The sequence below is a fragment of the Strix uralensis genome, chromosome 24 (assembly GCF_047716275.1).
Source record: "Strix uralensis isolate ZFMK-TIS-50842 chromosome 24, bStrUra1, whole genome shotgun sequence".
Lineage (NCBI taxonomy): Eukaryota > Metazoa > Chordata > Aves > Strigiformes > Strigidae > Strix > Strix uralensis.
The window spans coordinates 7827295-7852865 of NC_133995.1; the positions used below are offsets into that span (position 1 = coordinate 7827295).

General features: G+C 42.2%; 1 protein-coding gene across 1 annotated transcript in view; it reads left to right on the forward strand.

Annotated features, from left to right (window-relative positions):
• CR1 (complement C3b/C4b receptor 1 (Knops blood group)) overlaps positions 1–25571 on the forward strand; it is a 99323-nt gene that overhangs the window by 68563 nt on the left and 5189 nt on the right. Inside the window, 15 exon segments of the mRNA XM_074893712.1 lie at positions 28–57; positions 222–297; positions 567–637; positions 2053–2388; positions 3496–3687; positions 3893–3989; positions 4675–4760; positions 5159–5365; positions 6163–6345; positions 7302–7490; positions 8104–8295; positions 8625–8651; positions 9355–9421; positions 22536–22610; positions 24651–24817. Of these exon segments, the coding sequence (XP_074749813.1) occupies positions 28–57; positions 222–297; positions 567–637; positions 2053–2388; positions 3496–3687; positions 3893–3989; positions 4675–4760; positions 5159–5365; positions 6163–6345; positions 7302–7490; positions 8104–8295; positions 8625–8651; positions 9355–9421; positions 22536–22610; positions 24651–24732 (1910 nt within the window). The 3' untranslated portion in view covers positions 24733–24817.

A 25571-nucleotide genomic window follows, 5' to 3' on the forward strand; every position in this document is an offset into this window, starting at 1 on the left:
TGATTTTTCTTTTTCTCTTCCCTTCAGAATCACACAAGTCTGGTTCAGTAGGCCTAGGTAAGCAGCTTAGAAACATTTTTCTGGCCAGATCTTTAGCTTTATGCAGTGGCCTTGGTGGCACTGCTTCCCTCTGCTTATTTTGAAGATATGCCTCGTTATGTCTTTTGTGCTGATATGCTTTAAAACACACAGTGAGAATAACACACACCCTTCTCTCTCAGGAGTCGCAGCTGCAGGAGTCCTGCTTCTCCTGGGGGCAGGCATTGTCTGGAAAATTATTTCTAAGCAGAAGCAAGGGTAAGGCAGTCTTCCCGATGTTCGTTCATGTCCCTTGTTGCCAAGTCACAAGTTTTATACACTTTATACACTTGAAATATTTGCCTGAGTGTGCCTGGGTCTTGTAATTCCGCATCTTCAGCTCACGCTGGCACACTGTACAAGGCGCAGCAACCTGGAATCAACGATGTGGTTGTGTTGTTTTGTATCAGTACTCGCTTCCCTAGAGGAAACCAACCTGAGTGTTCTACAAACCAATACAGTTCACTGTTTTCTTTTTTTTCACTTAGCTTTTACCATACATATGAAAACTACAATTACCAAACCCCTCTGAACCAGATCACAGAACAGAAATGTTCATGTCTTCCATAGAAGGTATGGATTTATCTTCCTCAACATAAAATATCAGTTATAGCTGCAAACTGGAGTTGTTCCGATATAGTAATTCAAGTAGAAAACCCTTTCCCCACAGTCTTCTGGTAAGATGCTTTTTTTTTCTGAATAAAAGAGACTGTTTTAAACATACTATTTTTTTTTAACACACTATTTTTCTTTCTGACACCACCCTCGATGTGTGTGTTTCCTTTTTCCATAATCTGAATAGATGACATTCAGGCTATTCCATACTTCTGACATAAACTTGCTTTTGTTTTGTAAGGATTATGGGAGAGCTTGCTCTCTAAAACAACTACCATAACAGCACTAATATAAGAAAAGGACGTTGAACTGGGCCTTTGGGGTTTTTTACTTGCTTTTACACTTACTGCAATGCCATTTTTACTTACAGGTGATTCTACTTTCTATGCTGAAGTGCTTTTTTTTTTTTTTTTTTTTTCACTAAAGGCTGGTTTTAGATAATTCACCTTTTGAAACAATGTGTTTCTCAGAAATTCTCTCCTCCTCCCCTGAGTTATGATGTAATCTCTAGACATCAGTGTGAAAACAGGAAAAGATTAATTTTAACACCAGGACGTCATCTTTTTCCTAGGCTGGGCATCCACGCTGCTGCTAACCAGGCATTCGACCCGTCCTCTGTACAGAGAGCAGCTGCAGTTTGCGTGGAAGCGGTGCTCGCGTTGGGACTGAGATTCTGGGGCAAAAATGGCACTTTACTATAGAATCAACATTAAGGCTCCTTCCGCTCGCATTAATTACTGTAAGGATCTAACAATGTTCAAACGGCACACAGTACAGCTGCTCTTTGAGGGACTTCTGTATACCGCTGCTGTCTGATAAAGAACGTTTCATTTCTCTTGTGCAAACCCCGCGATAAGATCCACGAAAGCATTTCTGCACCCGTGTGCAAGTCACGATTTGTTAAACCAAAGACTGTCTTAATGGCAGCTGTATTTACATCTGCAGCGGCAGCACATGCTGCTCTATTTTCTTCTAGAACACTTATTTGCAGTATTCCTCTACAAATGCTTCACCTAATAAAAGCTGAACGTGGGACAATAGTTACTTTTGGTTTTGTCTCTCCTTTTGTGTTCATCTAGTTATAAGTATTATTTTTAATGCTCGGCAGCGCATGTGACTTGTCTTTCAAAGGAGAAGCAGCCCCACAGAGGCTGTTCATCCTGGGCTGGCACACAGGCGCCTTTATCTTTTATTTTTAATCAGCCTTTGTTGGCGTTCAAAGCTCAGGAGCTGCGCAACTAAACACGCTTTGAAGCTTTTCCTCTTTGCCGGAGACGAGGGCGGCTCTCCGGGGGCCCTGCCCAGGAAAGGGCCCGGTCTCCTCAGGCCGGAGCCTCTCCCCACCCCCGGTTTCCTCAGGGCGAGGCAAGCCCGCGGTTGTGAGGGAGAACCGGCGGGAGCGGCCCCGCCGCCGCCATTTAACGGGCCTCTCCGGGCGCTGCCCCGCCATTCCTGAGGGGCGGGAGGGCCCCGCCATGGCGGCGGCGCGTGCGGAGGGGGAGGCGGGCGGCGCAGTGCGCATGCGCGCCAGCCCCGCGCTGCGTCTCCGCCGTTGCTGGAGCGAGGGGTGTGGAGCGGCCGGGGCCGCCGCCGGGATGGGGCCGCTGCGCCGCCCGCCAGTTCGCGGCCCGGGCCTTCTGCTGCCGCCGGTGCTGGTGCTGGTGCTGCCGTGGCTCGGCGGAGCGCGGGCTCAGGGTGAGGAACGGCCGCCCGCTCCCACCGGCCCGCCATGGCGGGGGAGTGGCCGCGGGGGGAGATGGGCGAGCTGAGGGACTGAGGGCAGGGCGAGCCGCCGCGGCCTCCGGAGAGCCGCCGGGAGGAGGGCGAGAGCTCGCCCGCCCTTCCACTGGGCCTTGGGGGGCCGCTGGGCTGAGGGGGGCCGCTCGGGGGGGCGGTGGGCAGCGAGGAGGAAGTGGCTTTAGGCGGCGGCGGAAACAGCGAGCGTTGCGGGCGGCTGCGGTGGGCTGGGGGGCGAAAAGGTGAGAGAAAGGGTGTGATGCGAAAATAGGCGTGCTGGCTTTGGTGCTCATGGATGCCGGTTCTGACCCCGAGTTTGAGGTTTAAATTTCTTTTCTGGTTTGGGAAATGTCTAAACAATAGTATAGATAGGTGGGAAAGGTATTGTCAGAGAGGTGATGGCCTCTGTCGTGTGTAAGTCTTGCAAAGACCGGGTGGATCTTACATTTGTATCTGGATGATAAGGTCTTGAATGTGTTTTTCTGAGTCCTCTAGCACAGAGGAGTTTTAGATCTCCAGCTTTAACCACACCTCAAAATGTCCCCAGTCTGTGGGTCTCCGTTAGGTTGTGGAGCTGGTTTTAAACCCCCTTTATGATCTGCCTGGCCTTTTGTCTTAGGAAGGGAAATAACCCTGCGAGTGTGGTTTGTTGGTTTGTTTGTCCTGGAGTGAGCTAAAGAGGTGTTTTACTGTTGCTGAGATACAGTGAATTAAGTCACGGATTGAGCTGCAAGAATAAAGCAAACAGACAAACAGCATGGACTGGAAGGAAATGCATTGTCTGAGTAGAATGCTAAAGAAGAATTTGAGAAAACAAATGAATAAGTAACACGTATTAGTGTAGAGTTGGACACTGGATGCCATTAAAATATAAATTAAAAAATTGAAACCTAATTAAATATACAGTCAGTTCTGGCTATTAAGAATGTCACCTTTTTGGTTTACCAGTGAGTCCCTAAAACCTACTGAATTAGCCTGGCTTCAATGCCTAAATTACGCCTCAGCTCGTCCCTCTTCTCATTGATGAGATTGTGTATTGCTTTTTCCTTCCTCGTGCTCCGACAGACGCGTGTATGCCTCCAGAGAGGCTGCAATATGCAGAGCTCAAGGAGAGTTTCAGCGCGATGAAGAGCTTTCCTGTTGGAACCACGGTGTCGTACGTCTGCCGGCCGGGGTATATGGGAATCCCTGGAAAACCACCATCTCGGACATGTGGTGAAGACTTACAGTGGTCCCCCATAGAGAAGTTCTGTACAGGTAATGCGTGCGTGAGCTCTTTAGCTTTCTCCCTTTGTATTTTAACAATTTAAGTTGTTTTTCAAGTGAGAATTAGTCTTCTGCAGTGTTTTAAATGAAGCTTGAAAAATGCTAGTGACCATAAGAGCAGTATGTGCCAAAGACTTAATCTTGTACATAACTACAAAGATGTAGATTTATTTTTTTTCTTTCCCTCTCCCCCTAGAGAGAAAATGTAACCATCCAGGAGAATTCAGAGACGGTTTTATTAATGTGACAGATCTTACATTTGGTTCAAAAGCTACTTTTTCTTGTGCAGCAGGGTAAGTATTTTGCTGAAGTTATGAATCCTTCTCATTTTTTTTCTGTTTAGACCAGATTTGAACCAAACCCAAATTTTCTTATACAAGTTCCATTCCAGTTCTGATGTGAAATTCTACATGGAGCAAATTAAATTACAGCTAAATTTGATTCCCTGGTTTTGCTTGCTGTTTGCATCAACCAAGGCTTAAGCTTTTTAGTGAGATTGTACAGAGTGAAAACTAGGGTGTTACCTCCAGTGACTTTTTCTAATGCTCCTGTGGCAGAGGGAATAAATATTAGTCATCAGCTGACATTATTGTATTGAATAATGGCCCACTTGTCTGAGTATAGCAAATCAAGTAAGAGCACTAACCTCTCACAAGGTTTTTTTGTCCCTTTTAACAGCTTATTTCTTTAGGATTAGTAACTTTATGGCATTAGTATTAGAGGATACACATCTTAAGATGGCGAGACTACCATCAGTTCCTTTGGTGGTCTCATTTGCTTCTCTTGTGTTTTGAAAGTTGAGACTGTTAGCAAAATAATAAAAAAAAAATTAAGATACCATTCTCATTACAACAAAAACTTGGTATGTTGTGTCCCTGTAATCACAGAACAGAATTAGATAAAAAGTTTCTATCAGTTTTTTGGAGAATTGAGAGATTTCTTAAGTTTCACCTCTTTAAAAATTTTTTACCTGCCTAGATTCCGATTAGTTGGAACTGATGAAATTTCCTGTGTAATTAAGGATAGAGGTGTGGCCTGGAATAGAGATCCTCCTTTCTGTGAAAGTAAGTAAATTACTACCATGTTTAAGTTTATATTCAGAGGGTGGTAGTTCATTTAAAAACAGCTGTGCCATAAACTTTCCAACATAAGAAATGATGGTAAAATAGGACTGTTTGGGGGTTTTTTTTAACTACTGGGGATGTGCCTGAGGAATCACTACTGAAGAATATCAGTTATTGTGGTAATTAGCTCATATTATTTAAAGTCAACCTCTTCTTGAAATTGAGACTCCCTATAATAAATGACCACTGGAAACTCTCAGTTATAACTGTAGATTGTCTTAGAAATAGCTGTATATCATATTTTAAATGAAATTACTTGAAGATCAAGGCTTGCTATTTCTGAGATGAACAAAGTAACAGCAAAATTCTGTTGACTAATTTGTGTGATTTATTTCTAGAAATTCCTTGTGAGCCACCTCCAACCATCGCCAATGGGCGCTACACTGAAGCTGATAGCTACGTTTATCAAACATCAGTGACCTACACATGCAATGAAGTACCAAGAGGCATGGATCCCTTCTCGCTGATCGGCCCAGCTACTCTTGTCTGCACTTACAATGCACAGTTAAATGGAATTTGGAGTGAACCACCTCCACAATGTAGAGGTTGTTGGGATTTTTAATATATTATAGCCTGTGTGACTCCAAAGCTTTAGTATCCGTCTCTTTTTGGGGAGGGTGTAGCGGGGTGGGGATGAACTTTCCTGTAGAAAAGAAGAAACAGATCCTCTGGTACTAAGTTTGATATTCCAGTGGAGATCAGATCAACTGCATTATGGATATTGATTGATTATGTCACAGAGCATAACTGAAATTCAAGTTAAAACTTTAAAAATATATCTATGTGCATGCTGTTGGTAGAAGTGACAAGGACAAAGTGAAGGAACTGAGAGACTGCAAAGCCTGGGTAGCTGAAAAAAAACTGTGTAAAGAGCAAGAATGTGGAAGCTAGATTATGAATAGTAAAAAGGTAGGGAAGAACTCTTTTTTTTCTAACCACATCTACTATGCAAGTGCGGGAATGAATGCAAAGCCCAGCAAGCACACAAAGTCTTGCTTTGTAGGTGTAGGAAGAAATACCAGATGCTTGCATGTTGTCATTTGAACCCTAATCAAAATAATTTTGTTTCCTGAAATTCTGCCACTGTACAGGAACGTGTCTTTTGGAAGTGGATTGTGATGATATCAATTATTACAATTTCTTACCTTACTGTACAGTTACAACTCAGTGGCTTAAAACAAGTATCTTCTGTACCCTCAAGAGAATAATCTTTTTACAAAGCCCCTCAAAACGTTTTGAGGAATTAGATAAGGAGACTTACAAGTAATAAAAGGATGCTGTGTCTGTTGCAAAGATGCTGTTAACGAATGTTTCAGAGCTGTTCTTCTTTTGCCTGTTTCAGTGGTCAAATGTGATAACCCAAAAGTTGCAAATGGAAGAAAAATATCTGGATTTACACCTTCCTATAGCTATAGGGATTCAGTCATATTTGAGTGTGATCCAGGCTATTTCATGATTGGAGCGGACACAGTTACCTGTGGAGAAAATAGCACCTGGTCTCCTCCAACACCAACTTGTGAGAAAAGTAAGCCCTTAAATAAGAGTCCAGCTTTTCTTGTGTGATGAGAATGTTGTAAGTCTGTCTTAACTAAGATTTAAAATCGTAACACTGTAGTCAGAAATCGGGAGCTAAGGAAGTTGACATGGAGCCTCATCTATGGGCAACGAGTTTGGGTGTTCAAGTGACTCTTAACTCCAAAGAGTTTTCAGATTAGGGTTGAGTTAGATGTGCGTATAGAAGTTGCGACATGGGCATATTCTAGTAGCATCATGGTGTTTGTTCTAGTGATTTTGTGTAAATACAGGAGAAGAGATGCATTTCTGAATTCTGATAGAACGAGGAGTATGCACAATGAGGAAACCTATAGTGTCCTCCTAGAGTAATCAAAATCACTACGTCTCTGTGTTCTCTTAGGGCAGTTCTTCAGCTTTTCCTTTCCAGGCATCTTGTGTGGTGTGTAGTATGTTGTTAGATTTTGATCAGGCAAATTATTAAGTCAGGACTAATTTGAAGGGCTGGGGACATTGCAGAGGTCTTTCTGTAACCTTTCTACTTGCTCTTTGTGCTAGAGGGAGAGGGAATGTTGTTAGAGAGTACAGTGAGAATTTTGTACATGCGTACGCCAATAATGAGTTCCCAGGAATGAGAACCACTTCTGCAAAGAGTATGTTTGGGTGTGCCATAATGAATGAGTCTGATGAGGCACCTGGAAATGATTCTAGAGCTTACAAAAATAATTAACCAAGAAAACTGAATTTCTTAGCTACCACATCATAAGATCATGCTACTTAACACCTACAGTGATGTTTCTTTTAAGTCTTCTAAAGGAAACATTTATACTTGAAATTGTGGTAAAGTTAAGCTGTTTGGTACACTGATCTATTTTTCTCATACAAAGGCAATGTGTATTTGGGGAGTGAGTTAATGAATTGTGAAATACTTAAAGCTTATTATCACTAACTTTTAAATTCATATATTAGTTACTGAACGTGTATGTGGTGCCCCAAAGATCACAGATGGAGTAGTGATTCCAGTGAAATCTGCGTATGAAGAAGGAGAGTCTGTTCAGATAAAGTGCAATGCTTACTGTACTTTTCCCGATGGCACCGAGGAGATGACAGTAACTTGTCAAGGACAGAATGCATGGAGTTCTTTACAAAACTGTGAATGTGAGTAAAACTCGTAATTGATAAAATCGAGGGCAGAGTGACAAGTTCCAGATGTCTGACAGTAATGTGCAGAGCCTGGAAGTCAGAGGACAGTCAGCAGGGCCCCACAGGTTACATTAGGGTTGGGAGCATCATGGGGTGGAGTTTCAGCAACTGAGGAAAGTTTTCGGCAGAGTTGGAGTCCTTGTTCAGTCTTAGTTTTGTTTATGGAAATCCCTTGAGTTCAAAAGCCAGCGTGAGATCTGTTCTGAGAGTGTTTTTTGAAGATTCTTTGATGATGACAGACTTTATTCTTGCCCTGCTTTGCACCATGTGATTGCTTGTTAGAATGTAAACAGAGGTTGTCATTACTTTGATGCAGCCGTTTGTCCTAACGAAGCTGAGACCTGTATTTCTGTTCATGCGCCTGAGGCATGTCTGTCAGCAGAAGTATCTGCAGCCTCTAGGAAGCAGGAGGCATAAAAAATGTCTTAAGGATTGACTGAGCTTCTGATATTTACACAAATGCAGGGACTTTTTGATGGCAATTTCTTGAATCTGTTTCATGTACCAGCTCTGTTCTTGGACTTTATTTCCTTTTTCTTTTTTTTTTTTTTTCCCCTTCTCTTTCCAGGTGGGCCTGCAAGTTCTGGTTTCACTCCAGTCATAAATTATGGTAGAGTAATTGATGGACAAAAACCTTCATATGCTGTTGGGGATTTTATTACGATTGAGTGCTATGCAGGCTACACGTTACATGGTGAAGCTCGTATTCAGTATATTGGAGAAAACCAATGGGTTCCTGGAGTGCCAACTTGCCAGTTAAGTAAGTATGAACTGCAAGAATTTCTGCTAGAGTGAAAATACACGTAACAGAAGCTTTACTTCTTGGGGACATTGTTTGGTATTCAGGAGAAGTCATTTAATACAAACTTCCTTCTTTATCTTGACATAGGAAAAATAATTTTCAGTAAAATCCATTTAAAAATAGGAATATTTCAAGTTAAATATTATGGTATAAACTGGCCTGCTGCAAGGATTGTGTTGACAGAAGTGTTTGATCTAGTTGAAATAACTTTGTGAATATTGTTATTATAATGTTCGAATAAGAAGCACATGTGTTCCTCTTGTGATACTGATTCACTCTGTTTCTAGGTGCGTATATTACGGCTATCATCTGTGGTAAGTATCTTACAAAACCTGAACGAGATACAGTGTGGATTGTACTTTTGATGTGGAGTTGATACTCTCTCACCTGTGACTGCAGTAACATAACATGACATGATTTCAGAGTTTTGGTTATTTTAAAAATGTTTGTCTACTCCTGAAGCTGTGTAGTTCAAGAAAAGTTAAGATTACTTAGCAATTATAGGTTAATTTCATGTAAAATATGTATTTTTTTCATGTCTGTGAGGCATCAGATTTCAAAGGCAGACTTCCACAATTTAGTTGCTTTTATAAACTCTTCAGAGCTTGGGTTTACTGGAAGCGTGGATAAATAACTGTGCCAGAAAACAAAAGTGCTTAGTCCATCTTCTGGCCTTCCATCTGTTACCCACTTTTGTAAGCCCACCACTTTCTTATGAACTTGCTGTAAAAAGTAATGTTAGGATGTTGGCATATCTGGTTTAGTGTTTGTTGGTGGGGTTTTGCCATCCTGGTTGTCACTGTTCTTGAGCTGAACTATCTTGAAGAGTCTTAAGTAAAGCATCAAATACATATTTGTGAAGTAAGCCATGCAAATTTTAAGGTTATTTGGGGGGAGCGGGGAGTGTATAGAACTGTGGATGAGGAAAGTGCTATTTCTGCTAAAAATTTGTGAGGCTTTTTTGTGAGGTAGTGGTGATCTTTATTGCTCTAAGGCTTTTTTTAATTCTTCCTAAAGTGATTGTGGCAGTTATGGTGTTCCTGGCAGCCTTCTGGGTCTATAAGAAATTCTTTTCACAAAATGGGTGAGTAAGCCTACTTTTTTTATTATTATTATTGCAAATTTCTAAGTGACTGAGCAAAAGCAGTGCTAATGTGTATGTAAGTGTCTTGAGCTTTATCTGCCCTTTCTTTTTCAAATGCCTGTGAGCTTATCATAGCAGCTGATGGAAAGCTAAAGTGCCTAACAATATATTTGACTTTGTGTCTGCTATTCAGATAAGCTGCTAATTAACACTTGCACTAATATCAAGGAAGGAAAAACCCTGTACTTAAGCTTGTATTTGGCATAGGCACACCTGACGAGGAAAGTACTGTTTGCATCTCCTTTAAAACATGTCAGTTTACCTCTTAAAAGCAGTGGTAGTATTGACTTGTGTGAGCTTGTGATATTTTATTGCTTGAACACCCTCTGGCATCACTGAGTCTCACAGGCTTTAGGAGCCAGAGTGGTTTACATGAACTGGAAGCCTTGGGGGTGAACTAAGGAGCTTCCTCTCTTCTACGTAAGATGTTCTGTTGGAACCCAGTGGAGGGTAACTGGAGAACCACTGTGGTTTGTGTTTTGGATCAGAAGCACCTTGGATAACTCAACATGGTCTTAGTTACAAGGAAAATGTGAGGAAAAAAAATTGGCCTAAGCTGGTGCTCCTGTGCTGTTTGAAAAAGCAAAGAGTCAGCTTTGCTACTAGAACGTTTAATGTGTGGATTCACTTCAGTTTTTTCTCCTGCAGCAGCAATGGTTGGTGTCCCTATGTAAAATATTAGATGCATAAGTAGCAGTGTTTTTCTGTTTTTAATGAGATGTATAGGGCCTTTTGAACTTTATCTTCAAAACAACTGATTGTTATGTATGCTTTTTCCTGGGGGGGTGGCAGGGGATTAAATGCCTCTGTGCATTGCTTCTTGCAGTGATGTCTTATTTTTATCTTCTTGAAAAAAGCCTGTTTTGTTGGAGAAATAGTTTGTAACACACAAAATACTGAAAATTCAGAGCAAGTTAGGTGGTACACATCAAATGGAATGTTAAGCATCTCATCAAAACTGACTTACCCTTTGACAAAATCTGTTGGAATTTATCTGGGGTATGTGAAGCAAAGCAAGGGATGCTATAAATAAAGCAAACCAGAGGAAATATTCCTGTGGTTCTTATTTGTAGTGAAGTACACACAGTACTAAACCCTAAAGCTAGCTTATATGCAGTATCTTAGCCTTAGTATCTTCCATCTAGGCAGTACAGTGTAGTTACGAGGGCCAGTGGCCCTGTGAGCCGAGTGGCTGTGTGCCTGTGCACTGCTGAGTAACTCCCTGCTCTCATCTGTGACTTGGATAATCTGCAATCTGGATGGTCCAATAAGAGCACCTGGGAGTTAACAGTGTTAGGGCAGCACTTTCTGCCTTCATCTGTGGAGAGACTTCTCAGGGTGTAGAAAGGAGGAGGGATCTAAAGCAACGTCATCGAAAATGAAAGGATGTTATATTCCTGAAAGTTTTGCAACGTGAAAAGTCTTATCGTGCCCAATGCTTTCCTTAAGCTTCCTTGCTGTGAGCATCTGACTATTAAACCTCTTTCTTGTCTGAAAACCCTGATCTAATTTCCTTCTATTAAGACCTAGATGTCCCTATTTAGTTTTCTGGGTTCTTGATGTAGCTGAGCTTGTGTGAACTGTTGTGCTTCCAGTACCTCATACTTGCTGGGTTTTAGTCTTCAAACTACAGCAAAAATCTTTTCTTGCCCTCTCTTGTGTGTTTAATCTGCCAGTTTTATAGGACATTCAATTAGACCTTTTTCCCCTTCTGCTGTTCAGCTCATATACAGTTGATGAGAGTTGCAAGGAAACATGTATTTTAAAAACTAATGTACCAGCTGAGATGGAAGAAACTGCACAAATGAATTAATTGAATCTTGAAAAGGTATACACTTTCCACTTAATTTAGATTTTTGCAATGAAGCTTAAGTGCCTTTTTTTGTTATGGTTTACTTAGAATTTCAGAAGTGTGGAATCTACCTAGCAGTGAACCTCAGTTTCCCATAGGGAAGACTATAATAGCCACTCATTCATTTTGGGAGAATAGGCTATATTACATAAAGAATTATCATCCAGCGGCATAAATGAGAGCTTCCAGTGGTTGTGTATTGCATATCTTAGTTTTGGGTTGTCTTTAAAGAATGAGTAGCATATTTTTCTGTAAGGTAGAAACTACGTACATACTCAGGAGAATGTTTGCACCTGTTGTAGTAATGTGAAATAGATTCCAGTGGTGTGTTACTTTTGTTAGCTAATAGTATAATTCCCTGTAATTAGAAGACTGTTGGAGCTGGAAACCAACTTTGCCACATTACATGGGCACTAGAATTATAAAGGCAGCGTGCATCCCTTCAGAGAAAACCAGATTATGTCTCTCAGAATTACTGACTCATCTGTATTTTCAACTTTCTAGAAGAAAAATAAATAAAGGTGCAAACGGGGTCTTCTTTTTAAACCTTTTTATAAAAGGTCATTTCTTTTCAAATTCAGAGTTCTGTCAAAAAGGGTCAAAATATAGTTGCTTGTTTGGAACTCACTTCCTCTGCTGTATTTTAAACTAGTGCATGGTCCAGTAGTCAGATGTGTTTGGTGACAGTTACGATTGCTCCTGCACTTGTGTAGGGTCGAATCGGCTTTCAAACACCTGACTCTTCAAACCTTGTTAGAGCAGAACAGATTTGAGACAGGACAGCTTTGACTGTTCCTCATCAGTGTTTTGTCATTACTACCTTAACAGTTAGAATTTGCACCACAAATGCTTTTGTAAACTAGTATCTTCATTTGTGTCCCTTTTCTCCATTGCACAAATTCTGAGAAGGCAGTGGTTGAAACGTTGTCTTATTCTAACTTGAGGTAAAGGTCTTTTCAAATGCATAGTCTTGATTGTATTTTAAAGAACAAGTGACTTTTCAGTGGTTTTGCTAAGTTTGAGATGGCGTATGTGAAAATTAAGCTTGGAGTTTCTTCCAGAATAATGTATGGATTAAGGAATATCATCTTTAGTAAGATGTTTCTAGTTGAGATGGGATTAGTTTTCTGGATTAGTTGGCTTATTTTTGGAGAGAGGAAAAAAAGGAGTCAAGAGATAGGATAGAGTTCTTATTTCCAATCTTACCTTTTGCACATGACAGTGATAAGAGAAATTAATGGTCTGGTGTGTGTGTACACACTGGTAATGCCTGAGCTTTTCTTAGTGTATCTGGAACTCCTTAGAGACCTAGAGCAATAGTGCAGAGGTTTGGTATGGGTTTTATTCTGCAAAGCAAAACAGGAGTTATTCAAGAACTTGAAAGCACATATATATGGATGTAATTATGAACTTTAATCCTCATATGTTTAAGTATTGCAAATTTGCTGTTAGTGGACTACAGATTCAAAATTCTCACAAACTAATATTCAGCTTCTGGTTATAAAATATGTACTAAACAACATACTGTATTTAAAATAAATTGTAAGGAATGCTCCTGATGTAGTCTCCAGATTAGTTAGGAATCCTGTAACTAAGTTCTGTCTGTTCTCAGTTTTTGATAATACTCAGGCATGGTCCATTCATCACTTGAAATGATCCATTTGGATCAAATGCTCTTTTACTCTGAGTTGTTCTTAACAGCCTAGTAGATGACATAAAGCAAAAATCTCCTCAGTCTAGCTGTTGCTTAGTAAGAAGAGGACAAATAATCATTTAGTTTCATGAGTTTACCTGTTGATTTAATGATAAAACTAAGGATGTGCTTTCAGAATAAATGTGAAAACTATTTAAATGTAAAATCTCTGATTTGACTTGTTTTTTTGTTTGTAGGAAACGTGACAGCACTCCATGTACTGCCGAATATAAGAGCTGTAAAGCATGAATGACCCTTTTGGGGGGTGGGAGGGAATTTGCAGTTGAATATACCCATCAGAAATGGAAAATGATTGCACTTGCATTGAGTTTCTATAGATTAATATCTTGTACTATGTCTTATACTACTGATTAACTGCAGTAGGAGATCATTAATAGGGTAAAAAGAATACATATATACATCTATCTGCTTTTCCTTATGGGCCAATCATATTGTCTTTTCTGTGTATGTGAAGTAGCCGTAAAGGCACATACCTGTAGCATGCAAGAGTGTCTGTGTCGGCGGGAGTACTGGACGTATCGCTGTCATAGTACCAGCTGCTGCTGCCTGCTGCCTTCAGTGCTACCTCTTTTCTTACAGAAGACTATCCAATATTAGTTCTGCTCATTAAAATCCAGATGTGCTCCTTGTTCATTTTTGCAGTTGAGGTGGTGCAAATGATTATGTTCTCTTGTATTCTGAAATGTTTTATTATTAATTTCCTTAAGAGATTGGTGCCATTTAAGGCTATGTCTTTTTGAACCTATCACAATTTAGATCTTACATATACTACCTCTTCGTTTGCCCAGGTTGGTTTCTGTATATCTATTGAATTAAAATGTGCCTTTAAATCAGAGTTGTATAGCTTTTCCATTGCCTTTAAGAAGGAAAAAAGCCATATGTATTTCTGTTGCTTTGATATAGTCCCAGAAAGGCTACAGTGGATTTGTTGGAATGGAAAACTGAAGGTTTCTGTAGCAAAGGTGGCCCATCTTTGAATTTGTTGGCCTGTTGACAGAAGGTACCAAAGTAAAGGAACTGCTGAGAAATCAGTGGTAGCCATCTGTCAGGAGCACAGCATAAACTCCTTAGGACAGTTGATTTTTATGGAGCTTTGATGTCAGTTTTGGAGAGAACTTTGTTGCTTTTCAGGGTAGAAGGGGCCCCGTATGGATCTAACTTCCTTGCCTTTGTTACTTGAAATCATGTATTCCACATACAGCATTTCAAATCTCTGTATACAGACTAGAGTGCTACATCTAGCTCGGTAGTGCTAGGTTTAGCATCGGATACCCGTTGAGAAACAGAAACCTTTCCCTGTCAGCCCCCCTTTTCACGTTAAAGGAAGACCAAACCAGCTTAGTTGCGGGAGTGAAGGAACGGGTGCGCTGGCAGTGGCGGTAGATGTGGTCTCTTTAGGTAGCTGCTTGCTTCAGGAAGTGTTTTAGTCATGACCGTGACTCCAGGAGCTCCCATCACAGCGTTTGCCACGAATTGAGACTCAGATGTGCGTTGATAGCTGTTACTTTAAATGCATATTGGCTACTTCTAGTTCCTTATTAAAACCAAAAGCTTAATTAGGACAGATTTTGGCTTTGTGAATCTCTGAGTTTGCTATCAACATACAGGCAGCTTACAAGAACCAATTTTCCCAGAAAAGCCAAATTGCCTCACTTCAGATGGCTGAAGCAGCATTTAAACTATTCTTGCTCGTCTGGTGGATTGGCACCGCTCTCCACTGTTGTGAGCAGACTGTTTGGATAACATAGAACTGTTTAGGGCTTTATAGGGCTTTTTGGGACAATCCCAGCAGTTGTATTGTCAGAGTTCATAATAGTCTCTGGTTATTAAAAAGGGGGTTTTGGCTACACAGAATGACTTGCTGTTCATTGCCTAGCTGATACCTAGTTTGATAATTGTTTGTAAACACTATGATGATATACTGGGAATTGAGTGTGTTGGTCGCTAGCTAGCCTGATTATGTATGGCATCTGCAATGTTTAAAAATATGCTGAAATGCACTTAATGCTAAAGTGAAATAACTGTAAAAAATGGCCTTATTTTTACACTTTTTTCCAGATGTAAAGACTAGTGATGACTTGTAATATTACAAATAAAAATGTTAAATTATTTAGCAGTAAGTGTTTGTCTTTCATTCGTCATGTGGTAAGCAGCTGTTTTCCCATTATTCTTAAGATGCTTTTTCACGTACCAAGCTTGGGTTAGGTGGTAACTCTTGAGATGGAAGTTTGCAGTTTGTGCACAGAATTACTTAATGGTAGTGGAGAGAATGTGTGTTAATTTGCTGAGCAGCCTTTTGGTTTTCTTTTGGAATTGCAGAGAATTTTCCAGAACCGCCAAAACCTTACAGTGTTCACTCCTGAAAGACTTGGTAAAAACTTGATGGAGAAGAGGCAGGTTATCATGTGGCTGGTCTGATGTAACACTAAGTCAGGAGCAGAGCCCGGAGAGTGTTCTGGCACTTGTGTCCAGTGTGTGACAGATGTAATCCTTAGGGGAATATAGCTCAGGCATTTTTAAGTAACGTGTTGAGTAGAATGGGATTATTTTTTAATTGTATGATGCTCACACTCAAAATGTACTTAATTTTCTTTTCAAAGAAATGTGTGGAGTCAGCTGCTTATAGAATTAAGCCTTTCAGAGGGTGGAATAGAAAAATAACTATTATGCCATATTTTTTTTTTTGAATTTGTGGTTGTGATACTCAAAAACAGTTGGCGTGGACTGCGAATGATTGCATGTAGACTACAGCTTTACAATCTATGGAGTTTTGAGATTGCAGTGAGCAGTGATGAGATAGCAGCTACTAGGCAATTTGACTTAAACACTACAAATGAATTTGTCCTAATTGTCATGAGGTCTGCACCATTTTTCTGAAACTCAGTCCCGCATGAATTATTTCATCTTAGAATCTGGAACTGATAATTAAGAGTCACGAACACATGAACTTTGTGCTAAGAAAAAGGCTGCATGTAATAAAAATGTGTTGTTGCCATCTACTGGTAAAACAAGTGATGTTCCCGCAGTGGGAGTAACAAAACTTGGGTACAGCATTACCTAGTTTAATGTTAGGTAGTGTGAAGTGTCGGTGGTTGGTAGGCTTCTCAGTGTCACACTTATAATCAGCGTAAATGCTCACTTCTGAGCGTGGTTCATATCGGGGCGGGGGTGAAAGTGGAGCTGGGGACTGAAATGAAGAGACTTGCAGCAATTAGATACTGTCCAGCAGGAAAACATGTAATCTGTCTACCTGAGACAGAGCCCAATACCAAGTAGCACACAATTTTATTTAAAAGGAAGATAAAAAAATCTGAGTAAATAACAGGTTAAGGCAAACAAATAGCACATGGAATATAACTGGTCAGGAGGTGAGGTGGCTGTGCCCTCACACATGGGCCCTGGCTGGCTTGAGTTGAAGAATCCTAGTTACGTGTTTGAACAGATGCTTCGCTTTCTCTTGAAGCATCCCTCCTAGTTGAGCGTGATGCTGACTGTCCTCCTTTTGTGCAGGATGTTCGGCCTGTAGGTGTAACTTCAGGTCAGAGAACAGAAAAGCATACCATACGTGTTTGTGATGCAGGATCGTGCTTTTGATGGTGTTTATTTATAAGGACTTGGGGGGGCGGGGGAATGAAGTTTTCCATTACTGTTGCTTTTCCCCCTACATCATAACCGATTTCAAATGGTGCTAGACAAAAACTGAGACTCTGAACACCAAGAGAAATCGGTCAGCCTGTGTAAGAGACATTTTCCTGGCTCAGAGAAGAATCCTCTTGTAGATGACAGCTACGCGTTCTTTAAAGACGACTATTCAGTGGTCTGATCAAATGCTTCATCCACACAGCGCTCGTCTTTTCTGTGTATAATACCATGTTTGACAATAGTGAGGTCAAGCAAAAATAGTTTAGCTTCATTTTAGTGGTTTGATGCGAGGGTATAGAAGTCTACTGAAACATTACTAGAAGTTACCAGCAATAAACTTAAAAAATAATTCTAGAAAAAGGAGAGGATTCCGTGTGTACCAGTGTGACATCATCATGATTGCTGAAGGCACTTTTGTGTTTAACTGCTGAGATCAAATTGTTGGAGGGAGTTTCTGTGTTTGCAGAGCAAGTCTCTGGGAGCTATGGAATGGTAATTCTGTGGCGATAGAGTCCCCAAGCACAGAGTGGAAGTACATTTGCTCTAAGTTAGTAAATTAAATGTTAGGGTCCTAGTGATTGTATAGTAAAGGAAGTGTAGTCTGCCTGTCACAATGCAAGAAGTACTACGTTGGTTTTCATGCAACTTTCGGATCACTTTACTCTGGACAACTTTAACTCAGTATCCATTGTTTATTAAGTCGAAATACATTTAAAGGAAGCTGTTCCTGTCGTGGCCCTACCTTGAGGGGGTGTATACAATGGTTCTGTAAGTGTCTAGAAATCAGATGATGTTACAAAGTGGATAGCTGGCAAAAAAAAAACCATTGGAAAAAGTGCTGGTTTAAGGAGTAGAGGCCATTAGTGAAGTTAGCAGCTGCTTGATCTGCTCCCACGCTGTAATTCTTGCTCCTAGAACACTGATTTCAAATGGTGCTAGATACAAAGTGGGAAAATCTAAGCCACCATGTGAAACCAGCTTCCAGAGGAAGACACATCTCGTGTATGGCTGCAGGCTGAGAGAGAAAATCCTTCCATCTCCACCGTACCTAGAGAAAAATTCATTTATTTAATTTTATTAGAAAGTAAGGCAGATAACTTTGGGTTAGTTACTTTATTGACACACATGCTTTTGACATCTCGTGACTAGTTGAGGCTGGTGTAGGAGAAATGAAGTATGTGATGAAGAAACCCACCACTCTGGCAGTGACTGTCATTTCCTTTCATAACCAGGTGGAATATACTGAAGCCCTTCCCAGCAAGTAGTGACAGAGGTCTGACTTAGCAGTGCAGAGTATGATACTGATGGGGTGGGGGCGAAGTCTGTGCTGTACAGGAACACTTTTTTCATGCCATTGCAGATGGAACCAGGCTATAAACCTCACTCTGTCCAAGGTAGAGAATGGTCTGGCTTTCTATCACTCACTGATCTCAAGAGAGGACAGGACACATCAGGTGCTTCTTGTGACGGGGAAAGGAAATGTAACTATCACAATGGAGCTTCCTTCATCAGCTGTATCACACGGCTTGTAAATAGCATGCTTTTATCAAGGAGCTGCGGATTTTTGTGAGACAAGTTTTAAATTCTGTAGGGACAATGAAAATAAATTGCATGGGAACTACTTTGAGTGTGGGTCAGAACGAAACCTAAAAAAGGGAGCGTTTGCAAATCTAACTGTAAATGGTTCAACGAAAGTTGTCAAGGAAGTAGGAGTGTGAAAATGAGTGGCTGACGGTTATTGGAAATGGAATAGGTCTGAGCAGTGCTGTTGTGCAGCACAGCCGTGGTAGTTAACTGGCAGCGTACGTGTCCCAGTACAGCGGGAGTAGATGGGGCGTCTTGAAGCTTGTCCATGACTACTCACATGCATAATTCAGGAACTATCAAACCCTGGACACCCTGTTTAACCTGTGCCGATGCAGAAGCTGACGTAAAATGGAATAAAGTGCAGCAGAAGTGGAGTTGGGAGTTTCACTTATTGATGTCCTGGGTTTTTGGCAACTCTTTGCATTAGTTTTGTAACCAGCTCCAAGAATCTGCTTCAGTGCCTACATCCTAATGCACACCCACAGGCAGCAGAGGAAAAGCTCAGAGAAAAAGAGCACGTCCTTCCAAGAAAGGGGAGTGGAGGAAGGGGAAAGAACTGTACTACATTACTGTGTCTGGATATTTGCTGTAGTTTCTAAATCCATTATCTGGGGCAACAGGGTGAAAGACAAGTGGAAAGCAGGTTCCCTCCCCAGTGTCTGTCTTGCTGGCACAGTTATTTATGAGGCACCCTGTATTATCAGCGTAAGATTTACTACTGAAAAGCTGGGCCGAGAGTTACTGCTGACAAGAGGTCAGTTCCAGCACAGATAAAGTACCACAGCAGCATCTTTCAGAAACAGGCTCAAAGTCAGGTTGCTTTTTTCTTGTCTCGGTAGTAAGCGTGTGCCTTAACAGTATAAAGAAATCTTTGGTAGGGTTTTCAAAAACGGTTGGTGGAAATGTCACTTATGTTTGTGCTGCTGAAAACGAGAGCTTCTCTGCAGGTATGGGACTTCCAGAGTCTGAACTGGGTCTGAACACCGATGCATACCTTCCCCTCCCCGCTCCAAGGGAGCCTAACCTTTCCAGAAATATCATGCCGCAGGTGAAGACCAATGGCTCATTCATTATTTATAGTTTGATAAAACCAGGTTTCACTTCAGCATAATTAAGATGCTGCTGCCCCTCCTCCAGGCCACCTGAAGGTTGTCCTGTTGCCTTAACAAGCTCCCCAGAAGGTGTCAGCCCTTTCTGCCAAGCTGCAGGTACAGCTTTTCGCAAAGGATACATCTGTGACAGCAGATGCTGTTCTTTCCAAACCTAATAGCATGCTTGGGCAGGCAGCATGCAGAGGGGAGGAGAAGAAGAGAGCAGTTCAAAATGCTGTGATACACAGCACTCAACTATTAATATGCACACATGTAGAAAAATAAATTGGTGCTTGTCACGACCGTTTGTTGGTGTGTGCTGAATGTGTGCATATGGGCGCACACGGGTGGAGACAAGCCAATACTGTCAGCTATAGTTGGCTTTGTCAAAGTGTTCTGGAGTTTTCAATAAATAATAGTAGAAAAAGTACAATGTTCAGGTTTTTTACTCCCTTTTCAGACATGTTTTAGTAGTAATACTGTCCTGTAGCTTCTTTCAGAGGAACATCTCAAAGCCTTTCACAGATTTCATACTGCTTTATGCATTCTACACGAGACAAAGGCAAAAAGGGAAGAAATCCCTGCCTCCCCCATGAAAGGGAACTTCCTCCCTAGCCTAAGACCTTTAATCTAGTCTGCAGGACCAAGGCAAGCCTGGATGTCACAGACCTGATTTTTTACAACCTATAGCTTATAAATCAAGGCACTTCTGGGGCTTCCACAGTAAGCAAACCAGACCTCTGCATGACCCTGTGTGCATCTTTTCCTCCATTTTCAAATCACAGAGTGAAACTCATGGTTCGTCAGACTCTGGTCTCCCCTGGAGAAAGTATTCCCATTTTACACGCAGAAAATCTGAGCTTGATGCATCATCCTCACATCAAGGAATGAGTCAGACCAAGGCCAGGTGCAGGACAGAGGGGTGTGACAGTGCAAGTGGTGACCTGTAAGGGGAGTTGAAATGAGTGAACTTCTAAGGTTTCAAAAAAGCTTCCTCAGCCCGGAGGAGCGTGTAACTGCATCTATCTGTTTGTTGAGCAGTTCTGTTACTGTGTGGTGTTGCGTAGGTCAGGTATGGACAGATGTGCCCTGACTTGCAGTCGGAGCCAGTCGCTAGTGCGTAATGCGTTCTGTGTCAGCGGCAGCGCTGACCCAGGCTGGGCAGAGGTGGGGTAGATGCTGCACTGCTTACTGAAGGTGACACCTGGGACTAGAAGATGGCTCCAGAGATGCTACTGCTGTTGTGGGCAGCAGAAACATGTACTTCCCTCATGGGTTTAAAGCATAATGGAGATTTTTTACCTTGATTAGGACCAGAATGGAAACTCCAGATCGCATTCCGGAGTTGAACGTAGCCTATTGCTTTAGTCCTACTATTGTACAACTGCAGTATAAATAGTAAAGTTAAAAGCCAGGCACTCTGGGGCTGCAACCTTTGTGCTATCTGCCCCCCTCCCGCCAAAAACCAAAGGTAGGCTGAACGCCGGGCCGCGGCGTGCTGCGGGTAAAAGCCTGTAGAGCTTTTTGTCCCTTTTAGCTCTATCTGAGCAGTGGGACAGTCAGGCCTGCTTGACATTCGAGTCACTAATTTCAATTCCTATTAAGGGTAATCTGTCGGAGCACTCACTAGCATTTGTCTAACTGTGCTGAGCTGTCAACAAGCTGCCTATCATTCTAACCCATTTTTTAAAATGGTCCAATTGTTCAAGGGTTTGGGGGTGAGGGGGAGGCCAGGTTTTTGTGTGCTCATTTAACATAGGGAGAAGCAGCTTTTCCAGGTAATTTAGGGCAGGCCAGGTGATAGGTGGTGTCTGCGATGGCTGAAATTTGGCGTGTGGTGAGGTCTGAGAGGTGCATCTTAGCCTTTTCTCTGCATGGCAGCCTCCCTGAAGGCACGCTAGTGTGTGCTTAACTCTTGCTGCTTTGAGGGAGTTTTGACAGAGCTCATTCCCTGCGTGGGTTTGGTGCCAACCAGGATTCTCCTAAACAGTGCTGAGCCACGGTCTGGCAGTCAGCACTGGCAAACAGGAGCTGGTGGTTCGGATGCAGCGATCCTCATTTTGAGGGCAGGATAGTTCAACACTAGCACTGACCCAGGCACACGGGGTGATGTGATGGGCCGTACCAGCCCTCATTTTATGGTTCTGCCGTACTGAGCCACATTTGCTGTGGTGCTTGGGTCTAACAAAGGAGGCTAAAAAAAAAGTGCAAGAGACCTTTAATTTGCAGATCACAGATCTTTTGGAGATAGTTCATAACAGAGCCACATCACTAAAATAATTAGGATTTATTCACAAGACCTGTTTTTTCCAGATCCCAGAACTTTGTTTCAGACTGTTAAGTAAAATGTAACACTTACTTGCTACTTGCTTTCCCTCGTCCCAAAAGTATTCTGAACTGAAGGGAGCAGTTTTAGCAGGGTGACCATTCTAGATACTAGGGCTACAGTTTCTAATCGTGTGATTCCCGTCTGCTCATCTGAAATGGCTTTGACTTGCCTGGAGTCATACAGTTTTCTTCCACCTTTGCTTTCATGACAGTTCCTAGGCAAAACCACAGCCTGTTTGGAGGGCAGAGGAACTACTGAACCACTGAATCCTATGGAGGATTTCAGATTTCACAAGGAACAGTGAGGTGAAACTGGGCAAGTTTACACAGGGGAAGAAAAGTGTTGCAGTTACATGACCTAGGCCATGGAGGAGCAGTAGGAAGGTGCAGCAATGAAAACTCATCAAATTTAGCCATACACAGCTTGACTGAACAGCACATTACAAAACTAACTGCACTAAAAAAAAAATACCCACCAAAGTAGGTGAAACCAGAAAAGTAATTTTTTGTTCCTAACTTCTGTACCTAAGCATCACCTTGAAGTATAAAGTATTGATTGCAGGTCTTGAAAGCAGTCACAGGGAGATTATTGTTGTGATTTGTATAGTCAGTTCAGGAACATGGTGTTCCCCCAACACTACCATTCCAGCTACTTTAGGTGAAGTCAAGGGAAGTCATATTTTTCTTTGTGTTGTTCAAGAGACAAAAGCATGACCTGTGCCAGTGAAGAGCATAAGGAAACAAATACTGCTGGATGTTCACTGAAGTATAGCTTGCCCTTAAACCAGACGTCTGACAGCATGCCTTCAGCGCCCTGCCGTATCTTAACTCTATCCACAGCAGAAGGACCTGGCAGAAAAGCTGGAGAAAAGCACTGACCGAACTCCTGGCTGACTCCCCTGAGCACGTGAGCAGGTTTGTACCTGTTCCCAGGATTTCCATCATTCTGTCTATCACCGAAACTTCACTCTCTGTTTGAGAGCCATCGTCAATGTTTAAGCCGCATTTGAGCTGTATATCCAAATACAAAACCAGTGGCTGCTGTTGGACACCTACTATGCACCATTTGCGCTGGATAGTGTTTGTGTGGGGAGCTGAAGAGATGTGCTTAACTCAGAAATAGCTCTCTTCCTTGGAAAGCTTAAGGTCTGAATCACACTGTGTTGGCTCAGTTTTTAGCAGACAAGCTATCACATATGCCTCCCTGTAGGCGAAGAGTCGTCACTGGCATCAGGATTAGCAGCCAGGTTCTTTCCCTTCAAAAACTAGAGAATAGTGATATCTGAAGGCTAAGGCTGACTTTAAGCATGGTCAGGGCAGGAGGCTGCCCGGGGCTGGAGGCTTGGGTAGGTGGGCTAGCCACACTGTGAGCAGGAAGGGGCCACTCGTGTCCATGCTTGGCCTGCACTGCCCCCCCTGTTCCTCTCTCTTCAAAAGGAGCCAGATAACATGCCCCCAAATTCAACTTTGCTATTGCAAAGATGGGGACAAACTAAGTTATTTTGCTCAAGATCCTTGAGGCATTAACCACTCCACTGCTGCCTGTGAAGCTGAGAAGACTAGAGCCAGCCCTAACATATCCATGGTTGACGTTACCCTCAGTCAACTGCAATTATAGTGACGTGGACAAACAGGGACACTGGAGAAAAGTATGGAAACATGGGAGGGGACAAGACAGAGCTGAGGTACCTGAAACTGAAAGCACGTGAGAGACAACACTAGTGTGTCAGACACTGGTGAACCTAGAGCAGCCTGCGGAGTCCACCTGAGAACAACCACAGGAACAGAAACGCAAATATATGCAGTCACTTTTTTCTCTTTTTTATGGAACACGGTGTAAGTTGATGCCTAATCTTTAAATACATGCCACTCCTGATTCCCAGCAGCCCAGAGGAAGTCTTGAGGGAAAAGGGGATGAGGGAACTAGTGCAAAGTTTTTGTAGTTAGCTCAAGAAACAAATTATAGATACGGATTTTAAAATGCTTCAGAGATGCAGGATTTTTTGGATCTACAGTTTTGGACTCGGTGGCCCACTACTGCAGTAGAATTAATTTTCAAGCCTCACCTCCAGGTTCAGGACTCAAGCGCTGCCACAGTTGCAAGAAATGTGGATCGGGAGTTCCTGAACCAACTGGTTGCTGACAATGAGTCAGGGGAATGACCTTGCAGCAGGCAGCTCACGGTACCTCTCTCGGAGCCGTGCCAGTATAAACGGCGCTGGCATCTCTAAATGCTGTTGAAACCATTTTGTGAGATTCCCGCCTTGGCCTTTTCTACGGCTGCCTTTGCACCAAAGCTTTTGGGTGGGTGAGAACAGAACAGAGTACTCCCTTCTCGTTCCATAACAAGGGCATCCTCACAACCTAGGCTTGGCACTATCTATATCTGTATACAGATATACAGAGGATATGGGCAACTCGTATCTCTTGCCTACATCTCTGTGCATTAGCATCAGCGATACAGATACTTAACTGCCTTAAATCTTACCCTCCTCCAGCCACACCCATATTAAACTGTAAGAAAACACCACGAACAAGTTTCAGAAAAAATACGTGGCAGCAGTGATTTTTCTGGACAGGTCTGGAAGTGATTTGCAAGAGAAGTGAAGGTAGAATATTTGGCGTATGGACATTTTAATGAATTTTCCCAAATAAGAAAAACATTTGCTCATAGACTTTAAGCTTCTCACAGCATCAGTAAAGCTCCTGACACAGAGCCCAACGCTGTATTTGTATAACATGGAAATTAACAGCAGCAGCAGCAGCAGCAGCAGCGCTGCAGGCTTAGAGTCTACTCTGTGAGCAACAAAATGGCTAGGGGTGCTGTCGTGTTCATTCCAATTCCCTCACCGTTTGTGGGCGGTGAAATAGGTGGATGCCGATATCCCTGCCACTTCAGGTATGGTTGCGAACTTTAACATCAATATTAAATTAATCTCTCTAACTGTATTCAAGCTTGTGCCCTCATCAGCTCAACTCCGTAAAGCACAGACAGGAACCAACAGCAAAATCGGACTGCGTCACAGCTGTAACATGACCATCGGCAAAACAAGTGCAGAAGGAGATCATGGCTGCCTCGTCAGCCCGGGAGCCTTCCTTCCATATCAGAGAAGAATAAGATGGTAATGCTTTTAAATTTATGTTGTGAGCATTTGCAATCCTTAACTTCCTTTACCAAATTCTGCGGTTCTTGAACAGGCAAAACTCCCAAGAAAATTGCACGTATTTTGCCGACAGACCCAACGCATTAACGAACACTGCGTCATAATGCCGCACTAAGGCTGAGAGATACGACAAACCCCACTTTACAAAGGGAGGAAACCAAAATACAGAAAAATGAATCAGCTTACACAGTGTCACACACACAAGTGTTAGAGGGAGGAAGAAATCACAGCTTTCCCAAGTCCTTTTGCAGCAACACGCAGAAAACCATTATGGAACAGTTAGCCACATACAGCTAACACACAGTAACAATACCATCCCTATGCGCAAAATCGCTGCCGTCCTACAGAAATCTGCCGTGTGCCCTTCTTAGCCTTGTTTCTTGCCAGTCCCACAGATTTACCTGCTGACAGTAACCTCAATTCCTGAGTAATGAGATTTACAGCCGAAGTTTAACATTGAAATAACTCCTCTTTTATCTCTGTCTCCTTACCCTCCGTGCATTTAGTCACAATTAAACTGATCACTGTGGCAAAAAGATAGTAGCGAAAGGAATAAAAACAAACGCATCCCTACGCTGAACACAGATACTCACAAAGTACGCGTATGCCCAAGCAAGTATACCGGTTGCCAGTTGCAGGACAGAGAAATGCCATTAAGAAGCCCGAGCTTTGCAAATTAATGAGGTCCCCTGCCCCACAACTGTGATGGGGA